The 16,974-nt window shown below is 47.1% G+C and overlaps 1 protein-coding gene across 1 annotated transcript in view; it reads left to right on the top strand.

Annotated features, from left to right (window-relative positions):
• EPHA1 (EPH receptor A1) overlaps positions 1–16,974 on the top strand; it is an 84,559-nt gene that overhangs the window by 46,760 nt on the left and 20,825 nt on the right. The window contains exons 4-6 of the mRNA XM_082204669.1: positions 1,151–1,541; positions 13,996–14,151; positions 15,417–15,755. Coding sequence (XP_082060795.1) covers positions 1,151–1,541; positions 13,996–14,151; positions 15,417–15,755 — 886 coding nt within the window. The remainder of the gene's footprint in view (positions 1–1,150; positions 1,542–13,995; positions 14,152–15,416; positions 15,756–16,974) is intronic.

Below are 16,974 nucleotides of genomic sequence, written 5' to 3'. Positions count from 1 at the left end.
GCTAAATGGAACCTCAATGTTCAGAGACAGTGTATCTTTGTATATTAGTTGCTGGAGGACAAACTCCAGGGACGTTGCCTTCTTGCCCTACTTGTGGATTGCCTGGAGGCAATCTGGCTGACCACAGGACGCTGGACTTGATGGACTCTGGATTTTAGCCAATAAAATCTAGAGTGCAACAAGTATGGGCAAGTCCCACTCGTCTGGAGTGATCCTGCTAGTGTCTTTCTTCTAAATATTTCCATTATATAATTAAAGGTACCTGTCAGAACCTGCCGGACACAGGTCTGACAAACCAATTATGTAAACTTCAGATCTTCTTTCTTGATTTTTTTTTAAAGGATGATACAGGCTCTGATATCCTATGTGTGCTTATTATCTACTTGCTGATAATATTATGAATTATTATTTGCATTCCATTTGACCTGCGATACAGTTTTCAAACCAGTTTTTCTTTGACTCATACTCTGAAACGTTTATGATCATTATGTAAATATAATACAGTACATCCAAACCAGAGAGATAGAAGTTGAATGAATTGTTCTTTATTCCCAGCAGGTTTCGCTATGTAGTCTTGCTGTAGGAAAGTAGTCAATGGGAATTGTAGTCCAACAGCAGCTGGAGATCCGGGAAACCCTGGGTCTTTAAAACTGGAGAGAGAGTTGTTTTTAGTTTGTTACCATATTATGTATTTTTGTCTTTTCAATTTTCTGCGAACTACCCTGTGATCCTCGGATGAAGGGCAGTACATTAATTTAATAAATAATAAACAAATAGTGGGAGTTTTTGCATATAGGTGAACATTGAGATGTGTGAAACCTTCACCTGCCATGTGGTGTAGTGGTTAAGAGCGGTGGACTCGTAATCTGGGGAACCGGGTTCGCGTCTCCGCTCCTCCACATGCAGCTGCTGGGTGACCTTGGGCTAGTCACACTTCTCTGAAGTCTCTCAGCCTCACTCACCTCACAGAGTGTTTGTTGTGGGGGAGGAAGGGAAAGGAGAATGTCAGCTGCTTTGAGACTCCTTAGAGTAGTGATAAAGCAGGATATCAAATCCAAACTCTTCTTCTTCTTCTTAAGTCGTATATTACAGGGGAAAGTTGATTCTGCTGAATATGTGCAAACTTCATGCCCATTTTCTCCTCTTGCAGATCAACACTGTGGCAGGAGACCGGAGTTTCACGGCGCAGGACATCATGACGCGTGACATGCAGCTGAACATGGAAGTCTGCCACATAGAGAACCTGCAGCAACGCGGCTTCTACCTGGCCTTTCAGAACTCGGGGGCTTGCGTTGCCTTGGTTTCCGTGAGAGTTTACTACAAGACCTGCTCGGATATTGTGCGTGGACTGGCCCACTTCCCAGAGAAGCTAGCTGTTTCGGGGGGACTGGAAGAAGTGTCCGGTGTCTGCTTAAAGAACGCAGTCGAGGACGGCGGGCTTCCGCCCAAGATGCACTGCAGTCCCGATGGGGAGTGGCTGGTCCTGGTGGGCCGCTGCGTGTGCATCGCTGGCTTCGAGGAGGATGGTGGGAGGTGTGTTGGTAAGTACATAATGGCGCAAGCTAGGAGGTGGGTACCTGAGGAGATCTCGGGATAGGAACACGCCAGAGTTCGCAGGGTGGAAGGTGTGGAAAGTTTACTCATTGCACGCAGTTCACTGGGGCGCATCAGCTTATCTGACTCCCATTGCTGTTTATACGTCAAGCGCAATTCCCAGGCTGTCTTTCTGTTTCACTCTCCCTCTGACTATAAAGTAAGTAGACTAGTTTGACATACCTGTCCTTCCACCTGCTTTTTATTTCCTTCCAGGTTTTGGAGCCAGTTTCTGGGACGTAGAAGTGCGTGACTGAGACTGATTCACTCGATGAGTGTCTCCCAGTTCTTTAAACTGGGCACCCCTGGGGCGTAGGAGTTGGGTCAGGATGGTATCGCCGTATAGGCCACCTATATCTGCAGGGCCGTCCTGAAGCGTTTTGGAAGCTCAGGCAGGAAATCCCAACTCTCCTTCCCAGCACTAGTAGGATATATTTTTATTATGTTCTACTTGTTTCAACCAGAGGCCATGAGAAAAACGGCAAAAGGGAACACAGTCACAAACCTTTAAAGGCAGCCAATGAAATATTTGTTTGCCCTAAGCAGTCTACTATAAACACACACACACACACACACACACACACACACACACAAACAAGCATGCTGTAAAAAACGTAGCTGGTCCTCAAATTGCTTTTGAAGTACCAACTAGTGCATCTAAGTCAAGGGGATATGTCTCGGAAGATGAGTATATGCATAGTATCCCTTGTTCAAACCATGGCATCTTCACTTAAAAAAAGGGATCAGGCATCATGCAAGACCTGGGGGCTCTGGAGAGAGAGCCACCACCAGCCAGTACAACTAGTAGACAATACTGGGCTAAGCAAAAGGGACGCGGGTGGTGCTGTGGGCTAAACCACAGAGCCTAGGACTTGCCGATCAGAAGGTCGGCGGTTTGAATCCCCGTGACGGTTTGAATCTCCTACCAACCTAGCAGTTCGAAAGCACGTCAAGTGCAAGTAGATAAATAGGTACCGCTCTGGCGGGAAGGTAAACGGCGTTTCCATGTGCTGCTCTGGTTCATCACGACCCGGAAGCTGTACGCCGGCTCCCTCGGCCAATAAAGCAAGATGAGCGCCGCAACCCCAGAGTCAGCCACGAGTGGACCTAATGGTCAGTGGTGCCTTTACCTTTATTGGGCTAAGCAGACAAAAAGCCCAACCTGGTTATAAGGCAGCTTCCTCTCTTACGACAGAAAATGACTTCCACCTAAACCTAATTCTTTAGTCTGCAATCTGCTCTCTCCCAACATTTCAGCTATGAGCTGGTATTCAGTGATGAGGTGTAGGGAAGGTAATATATATTGACAAAATTTCCTCAGGATGTTCCTTTTTGGATTTCTCATTAGGCTGCTCTGTCCTGTAAAAGGAATTTGCACCACTTGGAAGTTCCAGGGCAACTGCTTGAGGCCTGGTAGTCCTTGTACTTATCTGCCTTGCCTTGCTAGCTGAAGAACTGAGAAAAACTTCCAGACATCCACCCTTCCCTGCCCCTCTGCTTCCACAGCTCAGCCAGTTTTTCCACTTAGCTGCTAGCATTACTGCTTTCATTCCACCCTCCTGGGTTGGGAGCCGTCCCTTGGAATGGGACGGGGAACCCATCCTGCCCAGGCAGGTCCTCACTGCACCCGCCCAGGTAGTAGCTGACACACAAGCTACTCCCTTACCCAGTTCAGGCCAAGACAAAGGCAGAGGTGGCTTCAGACAGCGAGTTCAAGGAATTGTCCCTGTTTCTCAAACCTGTGGGGATGAGTTAGTGGACTTGGAGGGCAAAATAAAAATGGAGGCCTTCCTGAAGAGAAAGGGCACATGGAACAATGGCAATTGACACATGAGAACTGCCGGTTTTAGGCTGTGCACACACAACGTTTTATTCTAGAATCAATGGAGATGGAGTACCGTATTTTTCGTGCTATAAGACGCACCAGACCATAAGATGCACCTAGTTTTTGGAGGACGAAAACAAGAAAAAAAATATTCTGAATCCCAGAAGCCAGAACAGCAAGAGGGATCGCTGCACAGCGAAAGCAGCGATCCCTCTTGCTGTTCTGGCTTCAGGGATAGCTGTGCAGCCTGCATTCGCTCCATAAGACGCACACACATTTCCCCTTACTTTTTAGGAGGGAAAAAGTGTGTCTTATAGAGCAAAAAATACGGTACTTGTTCCCTCCCCCGCCATCTATTCCACACACAATCTAGATCTATTGCATATTTATTTGCCCCTGAAAAGCACAAGATGGTGGGTGGTTTATCTCCCACCAATAGTGGGGAGCATAGTGGCTTCTGCACAGGGCAATCCAACATAAGATCTCTGTGTTATACAGATGGGCTGTCAATCACAATGGTTGACATTTAGCTAGCATCTTTCTAAAAAGAGGGTTTCCCCACACGTGCACATTTGTGTGTATGCACATGTGTGTGAGCAGTCACACACAGTTTTTAAGATGGTGCTTTCATGATGCTGTCCGCATTCGCCTTTTCAAACCATCCGCCGTGCTGTGAAGGGAAATGGTTTCTTTTGTTCAGAAAGGGCTCTTGCCAGCTCCCAAGGACTCACAATAAAAGGCATGCAGATTTGGCTGTTCTCCTGGTATCTGTCTCTGTCCCAGGTGTCTCAGACTGGCAGCAGACCTGAGTGTTCACTTCTAAGATCAGGTCTGGATCCAAACCTTTTGCTGGACCCACCCAGTGTTGGCAGAGTGCCAGAGGTACTCCTTTTGGCCTTTGTTCCAGGATCAGGGTGGCGTCACTTCCAAACAGGAGCACACAAAGAGCTGAAGTGTGGGACGGGACGCGTGGGGGTTGTTCAGCTCTGACCTTTGCTCTGACTTGGGGTGGGCAGAGAAGATGGAAATACTAAGGGAAGTATTCTTGGACTTTAATTTGGGTTGCCACGGAGGGTGAGCCCAGGGCTGCCTCCTTATGAAAGGAAGTGGCAGATCTAGCTAATAAGGCTAGCTAGCTGTGATCATAGCTGCTGTCTGTTCTGTGCTTTAACTTGCAAGAAGTAAAATTTAAAAACGTTTGCATAAATGTACTCTTATGTGTGGCTTTCCTTGTGTTTGACCCGGAAACTGCAGTTTGCGACAAGTCCGATGTGTACCTATTGGTATTTAAAGTCCTTAGCGTATTTTTTTTGCTCTCTAAGACTCACTTTTTCCCTCCTAAAAAGTAAGGGGGAATGTGTGTGCTTCTTATGGAGTGAATGCAGGCTGCACAGCTATCACAGAAGCCAGAACAGCAAGAGGAATTGCTGCTTTCACTGCGCAGCGATCCCTCTTGCTGTTCTGGCTTCTGAGATTCAGGATATTTTTTTTCTTGTTTTCCTCCTCCAAAAACTAGGTGCGTCTTGTGGTCTGGTGTGTCTTATGGCGCGAAAAATACAGTAAAAGCTTGAGAACAGTGTACCTGCAGGATTGCCTTATGCCAGACTTGGCCCTCCAGCTGTTTTGGAACTACAACTCCCATCATCCCTAGCTAACAGGACCAGTGGTCAGGGATGATGGGAATTGTAGTCCCAAAACAGCTGAAAGGCCAAGTTTGCCCATGCCTGCCTTATGCCACATGTGTCTACTTGACCGCCTTGATCTGCAGAACTGGCATTGTCACTGGTGCCACATAATACTCATTCCATAGTTGTATGAAATGGGTCTTTTAGCGTGGCAGAACTCCCTTCCTGTAGTCATTAGGCAGGTGCCTTCGCTGTACTCTTATCAGTGCCTACTTAAAACATTTTTGTTTAGGTGAGCCTGTCTTGAGATTCCAGACACATAATTGTTGCAGGGTGTGTATACACACACGCACACACACATTAAATTATTAATTATTTTTAAATGTTTTGAACTGTTTTTACTGATAATTTTAATATTTCTTTGTAAACTGCCTAGTGGTTTTGTGACATTCAGGCAGGATATACATTTTGTTAAATAAATAAATAAATTGTTGCATACAGGGTTCTGTGTAACCTGTCCAAATTATGCAATATATATGCAAACTTAATTTGCATAGTTTGTTTTGCATTAGCTTGACCATTGGGAAGAGGCATATATTGAGCTTTTCAGAGCTAGAATACCTTTTTAACCAGGTCTTTGGTTGATTTGATTGACATCCTATGCCCTTTTAAAATGTGGGTTTTTTTTGGGGGGGTGTTATTGGGTTGTTGTTTTGATTTTGATTATATATTTTGTGGTTTTATATTTGGATTTTGTTCTATGAACCACCCTGAAACCTCCAGGTATAAGGTGGTATATAAATTAAAACAGCAACAGCAACAGCTCCCTTCTTTTGAACGCAGAAAGCCATACTGAGCCAGGCTTTCATCATAGGCTTGACCTATAGGTCTATCCTTAATCATCTCAGAGATATTCTGAGCTTCTCTGAATTTTCAGCTTTGATTTAAAAATCTAAAAATAAATCTGTACCCTTTTTTACTTTCAGGGTAAAAAAAATATATATAAGCAGTATTTCTGTGAAGTAATAAATCTGCCCCCTAATTTCTGGTGTTCTGGTCAATTAATGCACTGGGATAACTGACAAACCCGTGGCAAAACTGTGGTTAGCAATTTATTAAAACTATATCTGAAGATTACTGCTATCTAAGGTTTATTGCTGTTTCACATTGGACCCCCTCAAAGTTACGGTGATGGGTGTTCTATTGAAGCTTCCTTAGACTCTGGAGGTTTCACAAGGCATTGCTTTCAAGTTCGTCTTTGCAAGCATAAACGCTAGAAATGTGCCCTTTGTTCATTTAAAATGAAAGCTGGGGTTCTCGGGGAGCTGAATTTGGAGCCCCCTGGCACATTGTGTGGCATTTTCGTACTTGATACAGAATAGACGCAACCACAGCCATGGCCTTTTCTGTGGGTACAGAAAAGAACAGGGGCGAAAAGCAAGGGATTGAGTCAGTGCCTCTGTGGTGTTGCTCTTGAAAAGGGAATGTTGACTCCTTCCTTGGGGTGAGTGCCTTTCGGTCTCGGTTGCAGAGGTAAATTTCTTTTTTCTTTCTTTTTTCAAATGGCAGATTGTGCTGACCCCTAAAAGAATGTGAGGAACTGTGAGGCAAGAGGTGAAATTATATGCAGCATTTACAGTCATACCTCTTGTTACGTTCGGTTCAGGTTACGTCTTTTCAGGTTGTGTCCTGCGGCGACCCGGAAGTAGCGGAACGGGTTACTTCCGGGTTTCGCCACTCACGCATGCACAGATGCTCAGAATGACGTCATGCGCATATGCAGAAGCGGCGAATCGCGACCCGCAGGTGCGGGTTGCGTTCTGCGCATGATGCGAACGAGGCTCCAGAACGGATCCCGTTCTCGACCAGAGGTACCACTGTAATTACCGTATTTTTCGCTCTATAAGACGCACCAGACCACAAGATGCACCTAGTTTTTGGAGGAGGAAAACAAGAAAAAAAATATTCTGAATCTCAGAAGCCAGAACAGCAAGAGGGATCACTGGGCAGTGAAAGCAGCAATCCATCTTGCTGTTCTGGCTTCTGGGATAGCTGTGCAGCCTGCATTCTCTCCATAAGACGCACACACATTTCCCCTTACTTTTTAGGAGGGAAAAAGTGAGTCTTATAGAGCGAAAAATACAGTACATTTTTGTCTTTATTTATTGGTAGGGAAGGTTAAAGCAGCTTGCGATGAGGAGTCCCCCGATTCAGAGCATTGACAAGGCAGAGCTTAGCTTTGATAACAGACCCAGGGGAGGGGTCAGTTCTCCCCACCCTGCATATAGAATCATAGAATGATAGAGTCGGAAATGACTCTGAGGATCATCTAGTCCAACCCCCTGAAACGCAGGAATATGCAGTTGTCTCATACGGGGATCGAACCTGCAACCTTGGCATTATCAGCACTGTGCTCTAACCAACTAAGCCCTAACATGCCATGTCTGAGTGGAGGTGGGAACCGCCGGCTTGTGGGGGCACAGAGGCAGCATGGGGGGTTAGGCAGAAAAAGTTCTTCCCTTCCCTAACGGGGAACCTTAGCTCTGCTGCTCTATGTGAGCTAAGGTGGGAAGCTCCCTTCTCTTCCTTCGATTTAATGAGCCCATACAGGCCTCGTTAAAGATAATTGCTGGGTGGTGGTGGTTGAGCTGGTGCCACTGTCTGCCACCCCCACACCGGGGAGGGGTGTCTCTGCCTGATGTTTAGCCTTCCCAGGTTGCACCCGATTTCCTGTCTGCCTAAGGAGCTTAGTCCCTTGGCAAGCCACAGGATCAGGCCCAGTTGTCCCTGCAGCTACTGCAGAACAAAAAGAACCTGTGACCCTCCCTATTCGCTATAGGTTTTTTGCAGTGCTATATTTCTCAAAAAACAGGTGCCGGAACTCACCTTGTCCTCTTATAATGGCATACCCTCCAACCTTTTTCCAATAAAAATAGGAACACCCTATTCCTCCTCCTCCTCCTCCTCCTCCTCCTCCTCCTCCTCCTCCTCCTTCTTACACTCATACCTCTTGTTACGTTCGGTTCAGGTTACGTCTTTTCAGATTGCGTCCCACGGTGACCCGGAAGTACCGGAAAGGGTTACTTCCGGGTTTTGTCACTTGCGCATGCGCAGACGCTCAAAATGACGTCAAGCGCATGAGCAGAAGCGGCGAATCGTGACCCATGCACACGCAGACGCAGGTTGCATTCTGCTCATGTTGCGAATGGGACTCTAGAAGGGATCCCGTATGCAACCAGAGGTACCTTTGTATTATTATTACCCTGCCCATCCGACTGGGTTGCCCCAGCCACTGTGGGTAGCTTCCAACATATATAAAAGCATAATAAAAAATTAAACGTTAAAAAGCTTCCCTACACAGGGAAGCTGCCTTCAGATGGCTTGGGGGTCAGATAACTCCATAGCCTCCAACATTTCTCTGACGAAAATAGAGATGTCCTAAGGAAAAGCGGGACATTCCGGGATCAAATCAGAAACTAGGACGGCTTCTGCAAATCTAGGACTGTCTGTACACCTGACAACAAGCCCCAGACAACACTGTTGTTGTCAGGTGTACGTTCTGTGGGAAACTTGAGTTGGTCACTGCATAATGCGCAAAACACACCCGAGCGCCTTATTTGTAAGAGGCAATGCTCACCTCAGGGCAAACTGACTGAGCATAGGCACAACACCCAGCAATTTATGTGTTCCTCCGAGGAAATAAACCTGTCTGCTCTGAATTAATCCATCCCAGTTTAATCAGAAGTAATTAGCTCCTGTATTCCAAGGTAGAGCAATCCCAGAAACTGGGGGGGGGGGGAGAGAGGTGGGTGGCATTGGAGGAGGAGTTGAACTACAGTTGGCCTCCAGCACATAGCATGCTTCCGCTTTTCCTGTGGGTTCAAAGTGTATAGTCATCTGCATTCATTGCATATGAGAAAGGAATCCCTCAGATCTTGTTTTTGCTGAGGCGATAAACCTTTGTCAGAACTATACCGCTCCAGACAGCGAACGAGGGTTTACACAGCCAAATGCTCGACGGTCCAGGAGAAAATAAATTTCTGTGTGGAAAGCTAGCAGGTCAGGAAGGAGGATAAGATTTCCAGAGGGGCTAACCGCTGTGGCGTTTGTACGGGCCCCCCGGTCGTCTCACGGACTATTGACCCGTACACCACTAATCCGCTGCCACCAACCAGGTCCTCCCTGGTAAAATCACTTCAGTCTCAGTCAGCTTTTCAATTCATAAAGAAGAGTGTATTTTATTTCAGACTTAAAACAAAACTATTATAGCATTCCAAACAGTGTTCCTCTTTACTTTCTTAGTCTTATGTTCCTCTCTCTATCTCTGTTACCACCCCACACTCAAGGACCAACTGCCCTAACTGTCTCTCTATTACCAACTGCCTTTCCCAACCAGCCAACCCACTCAAACCAACCAACTACCCAACCACAGCTCCCAAGGAACGAAATCCCAGAACTCCTCCCAGAACTCTTTTATAGACCCACTGACTCCACCCCCTGGGTCCTCCCTGTGCAACCTATTTAACTATTTCCCCTCCAGCACTCTCTCATATCTGGTAACGTCACAGCCGCGTTAGTCCGTGGCAGCAAAAAATGACAAAAGGCGCTGTGGCACTTTAAAGATTATGGCATAAGGTTTTGTGGACTGTAGTCTACTTCATCTGATGTAATCCTCAGTCAGCAGGTATATATGGGTGCAAAGGAAAAATATGGAGAAGTTGGAGTTTGCTGGCAGTCTTGTTGTTTTTAATGTGCAGGAATCCTACTTTTTTTGTGAGGGAGTATTCAACCCTGTGGAATCTCCCAACCGCATTCCGAAGTGGTATAGTCCTCCCGAGACAGGTTTGCACTTGGCGCCAGACGATCTAGTTTCAATTGGTTGCCACCATGTGGTGAATCTGGATGCCATTGGGGTAGAGAATAATTAACCCAGTATCAGAATATCTGGGCAAATTCGTGAGTGCAGCTTGGGGAAAAAATGGGTATATTTATGTCACTCTTGAGATTACAAAGGGCTCCGAAGGGAGCATCTGCTTTCATAGGACAGTGGGTACTGCCACCTGCTGTTTACCTTGTAGTTTTTGTGTTTTTTAAAAACCAATTCTTGCCCGATTTCCATTCCATTCCCTCCCTGTGGTGACATAATCCTGTTGGCGCTTGTTGCCTGCATTCCTAGTTCACCTTTGCTCCTTCCCCAGGTTGGCAGCACTCCCTTTGTGACACCCACACAATTTCCCGCCCTGTTTTCATGTCTGCGGAAGTAAGAACCAGTTCTCTGCCATGCACAGCGGTTAATTTGTGAGAGAAACACATTGGGGCATTTAGGGTAAGGAAAGGTGCCCCAGAAAAATGAGGCTGCAGAGAGGTGACCTCCTAATTATGGGCACAGGCTGGGCAAAGCACTGGGGAAAGTGAGGTGGAGACAAAAGTATGATTCTTAGAGTCGGAAGGGACCCCCCCAGGTCATCTAGCCCAACCCCCTGCAATGCAGGAATCTCAGCTAGATCATACTTGACAGATGGCCCTCCAACCTCTGCTTAAAAAAACCTCCAAGAAACGAGAGTCCACCATCTCCCCGGGGGGGGGGGTGTTCCGCTGGAACCCGCATCGATGTTCATGCGAGCACACATGCTGATTTTAATTGCTTTAAAGAGATTGGGAACCTGATTCTTCCTGCACAGAGCTGCTTAATGGGGGGGGGAGGGGGAATCAGTGTTGATATATGAAATTCTGTTCTGTCACACTGTCAGGGCTGCCTCAGGTCTCAGCTCACAAAAGACCAACGCCAGGCTCTTCTTATATACAAGGATGTTTATTGCAGTTCATTATCGGTTCCACAACCGGAGCGCGCAGCCCCGCGTCTCTTAGGCTAGACATTTGAAGTCCCCTCTGAATCGGTCCCGCCCCTACACCAGTTTAAGAGGCTTGTGCTAGACCACCTTTTCCTGTCCTTTCTTTTCCGCAGGGTCTTCCTGCCCCCCTGGGTTCCTTCCCTCCTGCTCTCTCCTGAGGCGGATCCCTCAGATGCCTGCTCCCCCCTCCTTCGTGCTTTGGGGCCAGGCTCCTCCTCCGGGCTCTCTGCATTTCCGCGCGCCTCCACATTTGAACTTGGCGCGCGTTCGCTACCCCTGACCTTCCTCTTGACACTTACACTACTCCCTGTACTACTCTCCCCCTCTTCCGGCAGGACGTCCTGCCCTGATCTCCTTCCCCCGTCTCCATCCTGCTCCGCTCCGTGTGTCACACTGGGAACTTCTCTCTCTTCACTTCGTTCCTGCTGGGAAGCCGGTCCCGATCTCCCACTCCTACTCGGGGTTTCCCTGCTGCTTCCCTGTTCCTGGCAGGTCCCCCCTGTGACCCCCCTTGGCCTGACTAGGGGCGCCCCCTTCTGGGAATCCTCTGATTCACTTGATAGACTCATGGAAGACCTCAAGTCATTGTCATCCTCTTCCTCACTGTCCTGGGATTCTTCCCCATCGCTCTCCGTCTCCCCCCTCACCTGTGCCTCTGTCTCTGAACCCCTGACACACACTTTAGTGTGACCAAGAGCCGGGTGGGACTGTAAAGATGCAGGAGCAGTTTTGAGATGCAGGGACTGTAGTCACTAGGGAAAAGAGCAACTTTTAACCTCAAATCTCAGAGGTGTGTCCCCAAGGGGGACCTCTTTTCTGTATAAATGAATAGCTGCTTTTCAGCATTTCGCTGGATGTTTTTATACTCCGAAGGGATCCTTACAGCAGTGATCACCAATGTGATGTCTTCCAGATGTAGCTAGATTCCAGCCCCCATCAGCCCCAGCCACCATGATCAACAGTCAAGAGAGGATGGGAGTTGTAGTCCAAAAACGTTTGGAGGGTGATATCTTGGCTACTGCTGCCCTACATTATACTTAAAAGTACCTTGCACCACTACAGCATAGGTTATGGGTGCACCAGCGGAATGTCTAGGCGCACTTTTTTATAACAATAATACAAAGCTGGAAATGAATGAACTGCAGCTAAAAGATTGTGTTCATTTTTCACATGGTCTAGTCCTTCCCCTGCCCACCCCCCTAATATTCTTAAGAGGGTCTCTTCTCCAGCCTTGAGAGAGTAACTGGAAGTGGGGAGGCAGAAAAAGGTCCTCCTTTCCTTCCACTCTGCAATTTTAATCTGAAATCTTAGGGGCAGTACTGCGCCCAGAGCTCAGAAACTGCTCACGCTAATGAAATTCCCAGTCGCAAAATGCACCTAGAACAATGGGAGTTTTGAACACTGTTTGTAGCCCACCTCTTTTCCACAGAGACGTAAGGTGGGTTGAAGTCCTGTTATGGATCTTTGTCCTCTTCTGCAACTACAATTACTTTAAAAAAAGAGAGGGGGGCAGAGGATGAGAATCCTAGGCATGCGATTCAAAGACAAGATTAATGTCATATCCATCCTAAATCAATCACCTCAGGAAAAGTGTCCGTGCCATTCCTTATCTCATCTGCATTTGATATAACCCAGCTTCCAACAGAACTCCTCCAAATCAATGGACATCGTTTTCAGCCACTTCTAAGATTTCAGCAGTTTCATTACCCATAAACTTCCAAGCATGTACTTGCAGCCATAAGAATTCCAGTCCCCATTACAAATGGAAGATGCAGAGACTCCCAGTTCTATCTGAGACCATGGCAGGGGCAAATTGTTAAAGTTGCAGGCACACACTTAATGGTTCTGTTTTGGTGGCTCACCAGACACGCAGTGTTTATTTTTATTTTCAAAATGCACACCAGGTATAACTGTTAGAATTCCTGCTCTGTGATTGCAATCATGGGATTGTTGTCTATCACGTGACGGTATATGTTTTGACTCCACAGAGTGGGAAGTGAAGGAAACAGGATGTTTATGTTACTGTGTTCCGTGAAGCGGGACTATTGTTCTTTGTTCATTCTCTTTGCTGTCTGATGCTAGGGAGAGAAGGAGCCATGTTGCAATGCTCTGTGTGTCTTTATATGTAAATAAAGTAGATTAGCCTAAATGCTGAGTTGCTGAGGTCTGTTATGCAAGCCATGTGCAAACTCTAAGTGTGAGCCATGTGCAAACTCTAAGTGTGCCGGTGTCAGTTGGCATCGGTCCCTGTGATGTTCGGGCTGAAGAAAGCTTTAGAAGCTCCTGAATGATCGACCAGGAGGGAGCGAACATGCCAGTCGGATATGTGTCTCTGCCAGGGTCCTACTCGAGTGTAGGCTGAGCTCCTGACAATAACTACAGGGCAAACCCCTTCTAGTTTGGCCCTCAAGTGCCTCTAGTACCATATTATATGCTTTTCCGGCACTCCAGCAAAATTGTAGCATAAACGGAGCCTGGATTTTTGTCAACAACACTGCTTTGCCCCATGTTTCTCACCTACTGCTGGAATGGCATCCTGAGGCCCCAGACACTTAAAAGCCACAGCTTCCTGCTTGGCTCAAGCCAACATGGCTCCTGGTGCACAACACCCAGCCGATCAGAGCTCCACTTTCTGCTGAGAATTCCCAGCGGCAGCCCATTGCTACCTCAACGCACAAAGCCAAGTGTAAATCTAGCCAGAATTGGGTGGGTAAAAGTGTAGCAGGAGACAGACCATCCATTTTGGGTGGTGTTGGTGAGAAGATAGGCATGAAGAAGAGAGTATGGGGAGAGCAGAGAAGTGGCGGTGAATAGATACTGAAAATTATCCAAAGGGGACTTAAGTATGAGATGATGTTGTTCCTTGGCAAGGAATGAAGACCTCCAACTCCTCTGTGAAGTTAGAAACAAGATATGTCCCATGTATGGAGACATCTTGGGGGATAAGGTTCTGCACTTCTTGCTGGGTAGTTGTATTCCTAAATAATTGCATTATTGGGTAATGCAATTATTGAATGAAATGGGTATAGCCAAAATGTATGGTTATTTGCATCTGCTTAAGTTAGCTACTTGGGACTTAATCTGCTTCTCCTTTCCACAGCCTGTCAGCCAGGGTTCTATCGCCACTCGCTGAAGACTGACCAGTGCCTCAAATGCCCTCCAAACAGCTTCTCCAGTTCTCCTGCTGCCACAAGCTGCCCCTGCCTCGAAAACTTCTTTCGGACTCCCGCTGAGGACGAAACTGCTGCTTGTACTCGTAAGTCCTGGGTGGGAGTGCTGTGGTCCCCCAGATGAGCAGGTGGAACCCCGTTCGCACCTACTTGGAAAATACACCTACTCAACGAATAGGAAAGCTCCAGAGTGGTTCTGATTCTTGCCAAAAGGAGAACAAGTGGCATTCGGTTCTAAATTTAAGTGGCGCTGCATGCAAGCTGCAGCTGTAAAGGAACAATTAAGAGTGCATGCAAAGGCTCCTGGTTGTTCTTTTGCAGCTGTGGCTTTATCTGTCCTGCACCTGATGTCATGCAAACGGCAGGGTAGGTGCAGCCTGCCCAAAATGGCCTTGTGGACCAAACTGATCTGGAGGTTCCGAACTGCTGCTCCTTTATATGTCTTCCAGATGTCTCTGGCCACAGAGTACATGGTTCCTCTGTAAATCCCTACAATGACCCTGTGTGGTAGGTTAAGAGGCTGTGACTGTCCCAAGGTCACCCAGTGAGCTGCATGACTGAGCGGGGTTTTGAACCCTGATCTCCCAGGTCCTAGTCCGACACACTAACCACTACACCACACTGCCTTCCTAGAGTACTTCTGCCATGGGACATTAAGTAAGTAAATAAATATGGGGAAAGCAAAATGTCACTTAAGAGAAGGATCTGAAACATTTTCCTTGAAGCTTGAAGTGGTTTTATTCTGGATTGCTTCATTTGATGTTTTAATGTGCTGTAAAACCGCTTTGAGATTTTTTAAAATTTAAAACATAAAGCAGTATAGAAATGAAAACAATAATAATATGTTGGAATGGAGATATTTATATCCACTGTACCTGTCCCCAGGTGCAGGGAAAGAAAAAGAAATCTAGATAGAACCCTACAGCGCACTATAAAGGTAAAGGGACCCCTGACCATTAGGTCCAGTCGTGACCGACTCTGGGGTTGCGGAGCTCATCTCGCTTTATTGGCCGAGGGAGCCGGCGTACAGCTTCCGGGTCATGTGGCTAGCATGACTAAGCCGCTTCTGGCGAACCAGAGCAGTGCACGGAAACGCCGTTTACCTTCCCGCCGGAGTGGTACCTATTTATCTACTTGCACTTTGACGTGCTTTTGAACTGCTAGGTTGGCAGGAGCAGGGATTCGAACCGCCAACCTTCTGATCAGCAAGTCCTAGGCTCTGTGGTTTAACCCTCAGCGCCACCCGCGTCACAGTGCACTATATTTATAAGCTTTAAGGTAGGTACAGATAGGGTTAGAATCTCTTTGCAAGATTGTACTTTTAACACGCTGCCTCCTTTTACCTTTACAGGCCCTCCTTCAGCTCCTCACAATGTCACCGTACTTATTGAGGGGAGTGAGGTCACCCTTTCGTGGCAGGCACCCACGGATCAGGGTGGGCGCGAAGACCTCTCCTACAGCGTCTCCTGCCAGCGTTGCAGTTCCCCGAAGTGCAGACCTTGCGAGAGCAGCGTGACTTTTTCTCCCGGCGCCCTAGACCTCACCCAGCAGAGTGTGGTTGTGAGCGGCCTGGAGGCTTTCACCAATTACAGCTTCGTTGTACGGGCTCATAATGGTGTGTCGGAGCTCAGCCCTGCCTTGCACAGCAGCAGCACCAGCTCTCCTGTCCGGGTTTTGGTGGGCCACGCAGGTGAGTCGCTGTGACGTATATGGGGAAGAGGAAGTGAGCACAACCAAAGCAAATAAAAGTTGTAGCAGCAGCTGAGCTGCGTTTTCCCCTTACGCTGCAGTGATTAGTTAATTGCAAATGAGTGTGTGCAGGGGGCAAATTTACAGTTCTTAGATCAGTGATGGCCAAACTTTTGTTTTTGGCCTACAACTCCCATCATCCCTAGCTAACAGGACCAGTGGTCAGGGATGATGGGAATTGAAGTCCCAAAACAGCTGGAAGGCCATTTGGCCATCACTGTCTTAGATGCTTGGATCCTGACGAAATCTGAGGTACTGTAGGGGCTAAAAGTATGAGCTGTGAGCAAGGGAGTCCTTGACTCTCTTCATGTTCCAGCCATGAACTCTTTAGCAGACCCTCCAAGTGTCCTTACTTTCCAGAGACAGTCCCAGATTTGCAGAAGCTGTCCTGGTTTCTGATTTGATCCCAGAATGTCCCGCTTTTCCTCGGGACACCTCTATTTTCATCAGAGAAATGTTGGAGGGTATGGGAGTTGTGCAACCCCTGAGCTAAGGAGATAAGTAACTATACAACCTTTAGAAGACATCTGAAAGCAGTCTTGTATAGGAAGGTTTTTAAATGTTTAATGTTTTATTATGTTTTTGTGTTGAAAGCCGCCCAGAGTGCCTGGGTCAACCCAGTCAGATGGGTTATTATTATTATTATTATTATTATTATTATTATGGAACAGGACATCCCTATTTTCATTGCAGAAATGTTGGAGGGTCTGCATTAGGCAGCACTAAGGCTGCCCACTCTCTTTATCAGCCTCAGCTCCCTAACCACATGACAGATTGGGGATCATAGTCCTGCTATAAAGGGCTGGTGTACGGCAGAATGGGGGGTGGGGGGCTCCAATTGCTGCTGGTCTCCGGCTCCAGTCAGTCCCAGAAAGCTTAGCCAACAGCCAGGAATGATGGGAGTTGTAGTCCATCAACATCTTTCACCGCCGGTGAAAGGAATGACTGTAAAGCATTTGCAGCCCTCAAGAGAGAGATCGGTAATTGCTGAGCAGAGTGCTGTATTTTGTCAACACAATTTCTCTGTTGTACCGGATATGACATTTGTCCAGTATTTAAAGCTCAGCGGTTTATTGTCTAGGGTGGGGGGTGGAATGCTGGTCTCTAGAGAAATTTGGCAGATGTAGCAAGCCTGTTGTGCTAGTCTGAAAACTAATTTA

The sequence above is a fragment of the Podarcis vaucheri genome, assembly GCF_965113315.1.
Source record: "Podarcis vaucheri genome assembly, chromosome: 17".
In the NCBI taxonomy this organism is placed as follows: Eukaryota; Metazoa; Chordata; class Lepidosauria; order Squamata; family Lacertidae; genus Podarcis; species Podarcis vaucheri.
Note: the sequence above shows the minus strand (reverse complement) of the source record. Positions and strands in the feature narration are given on the sequence as shown.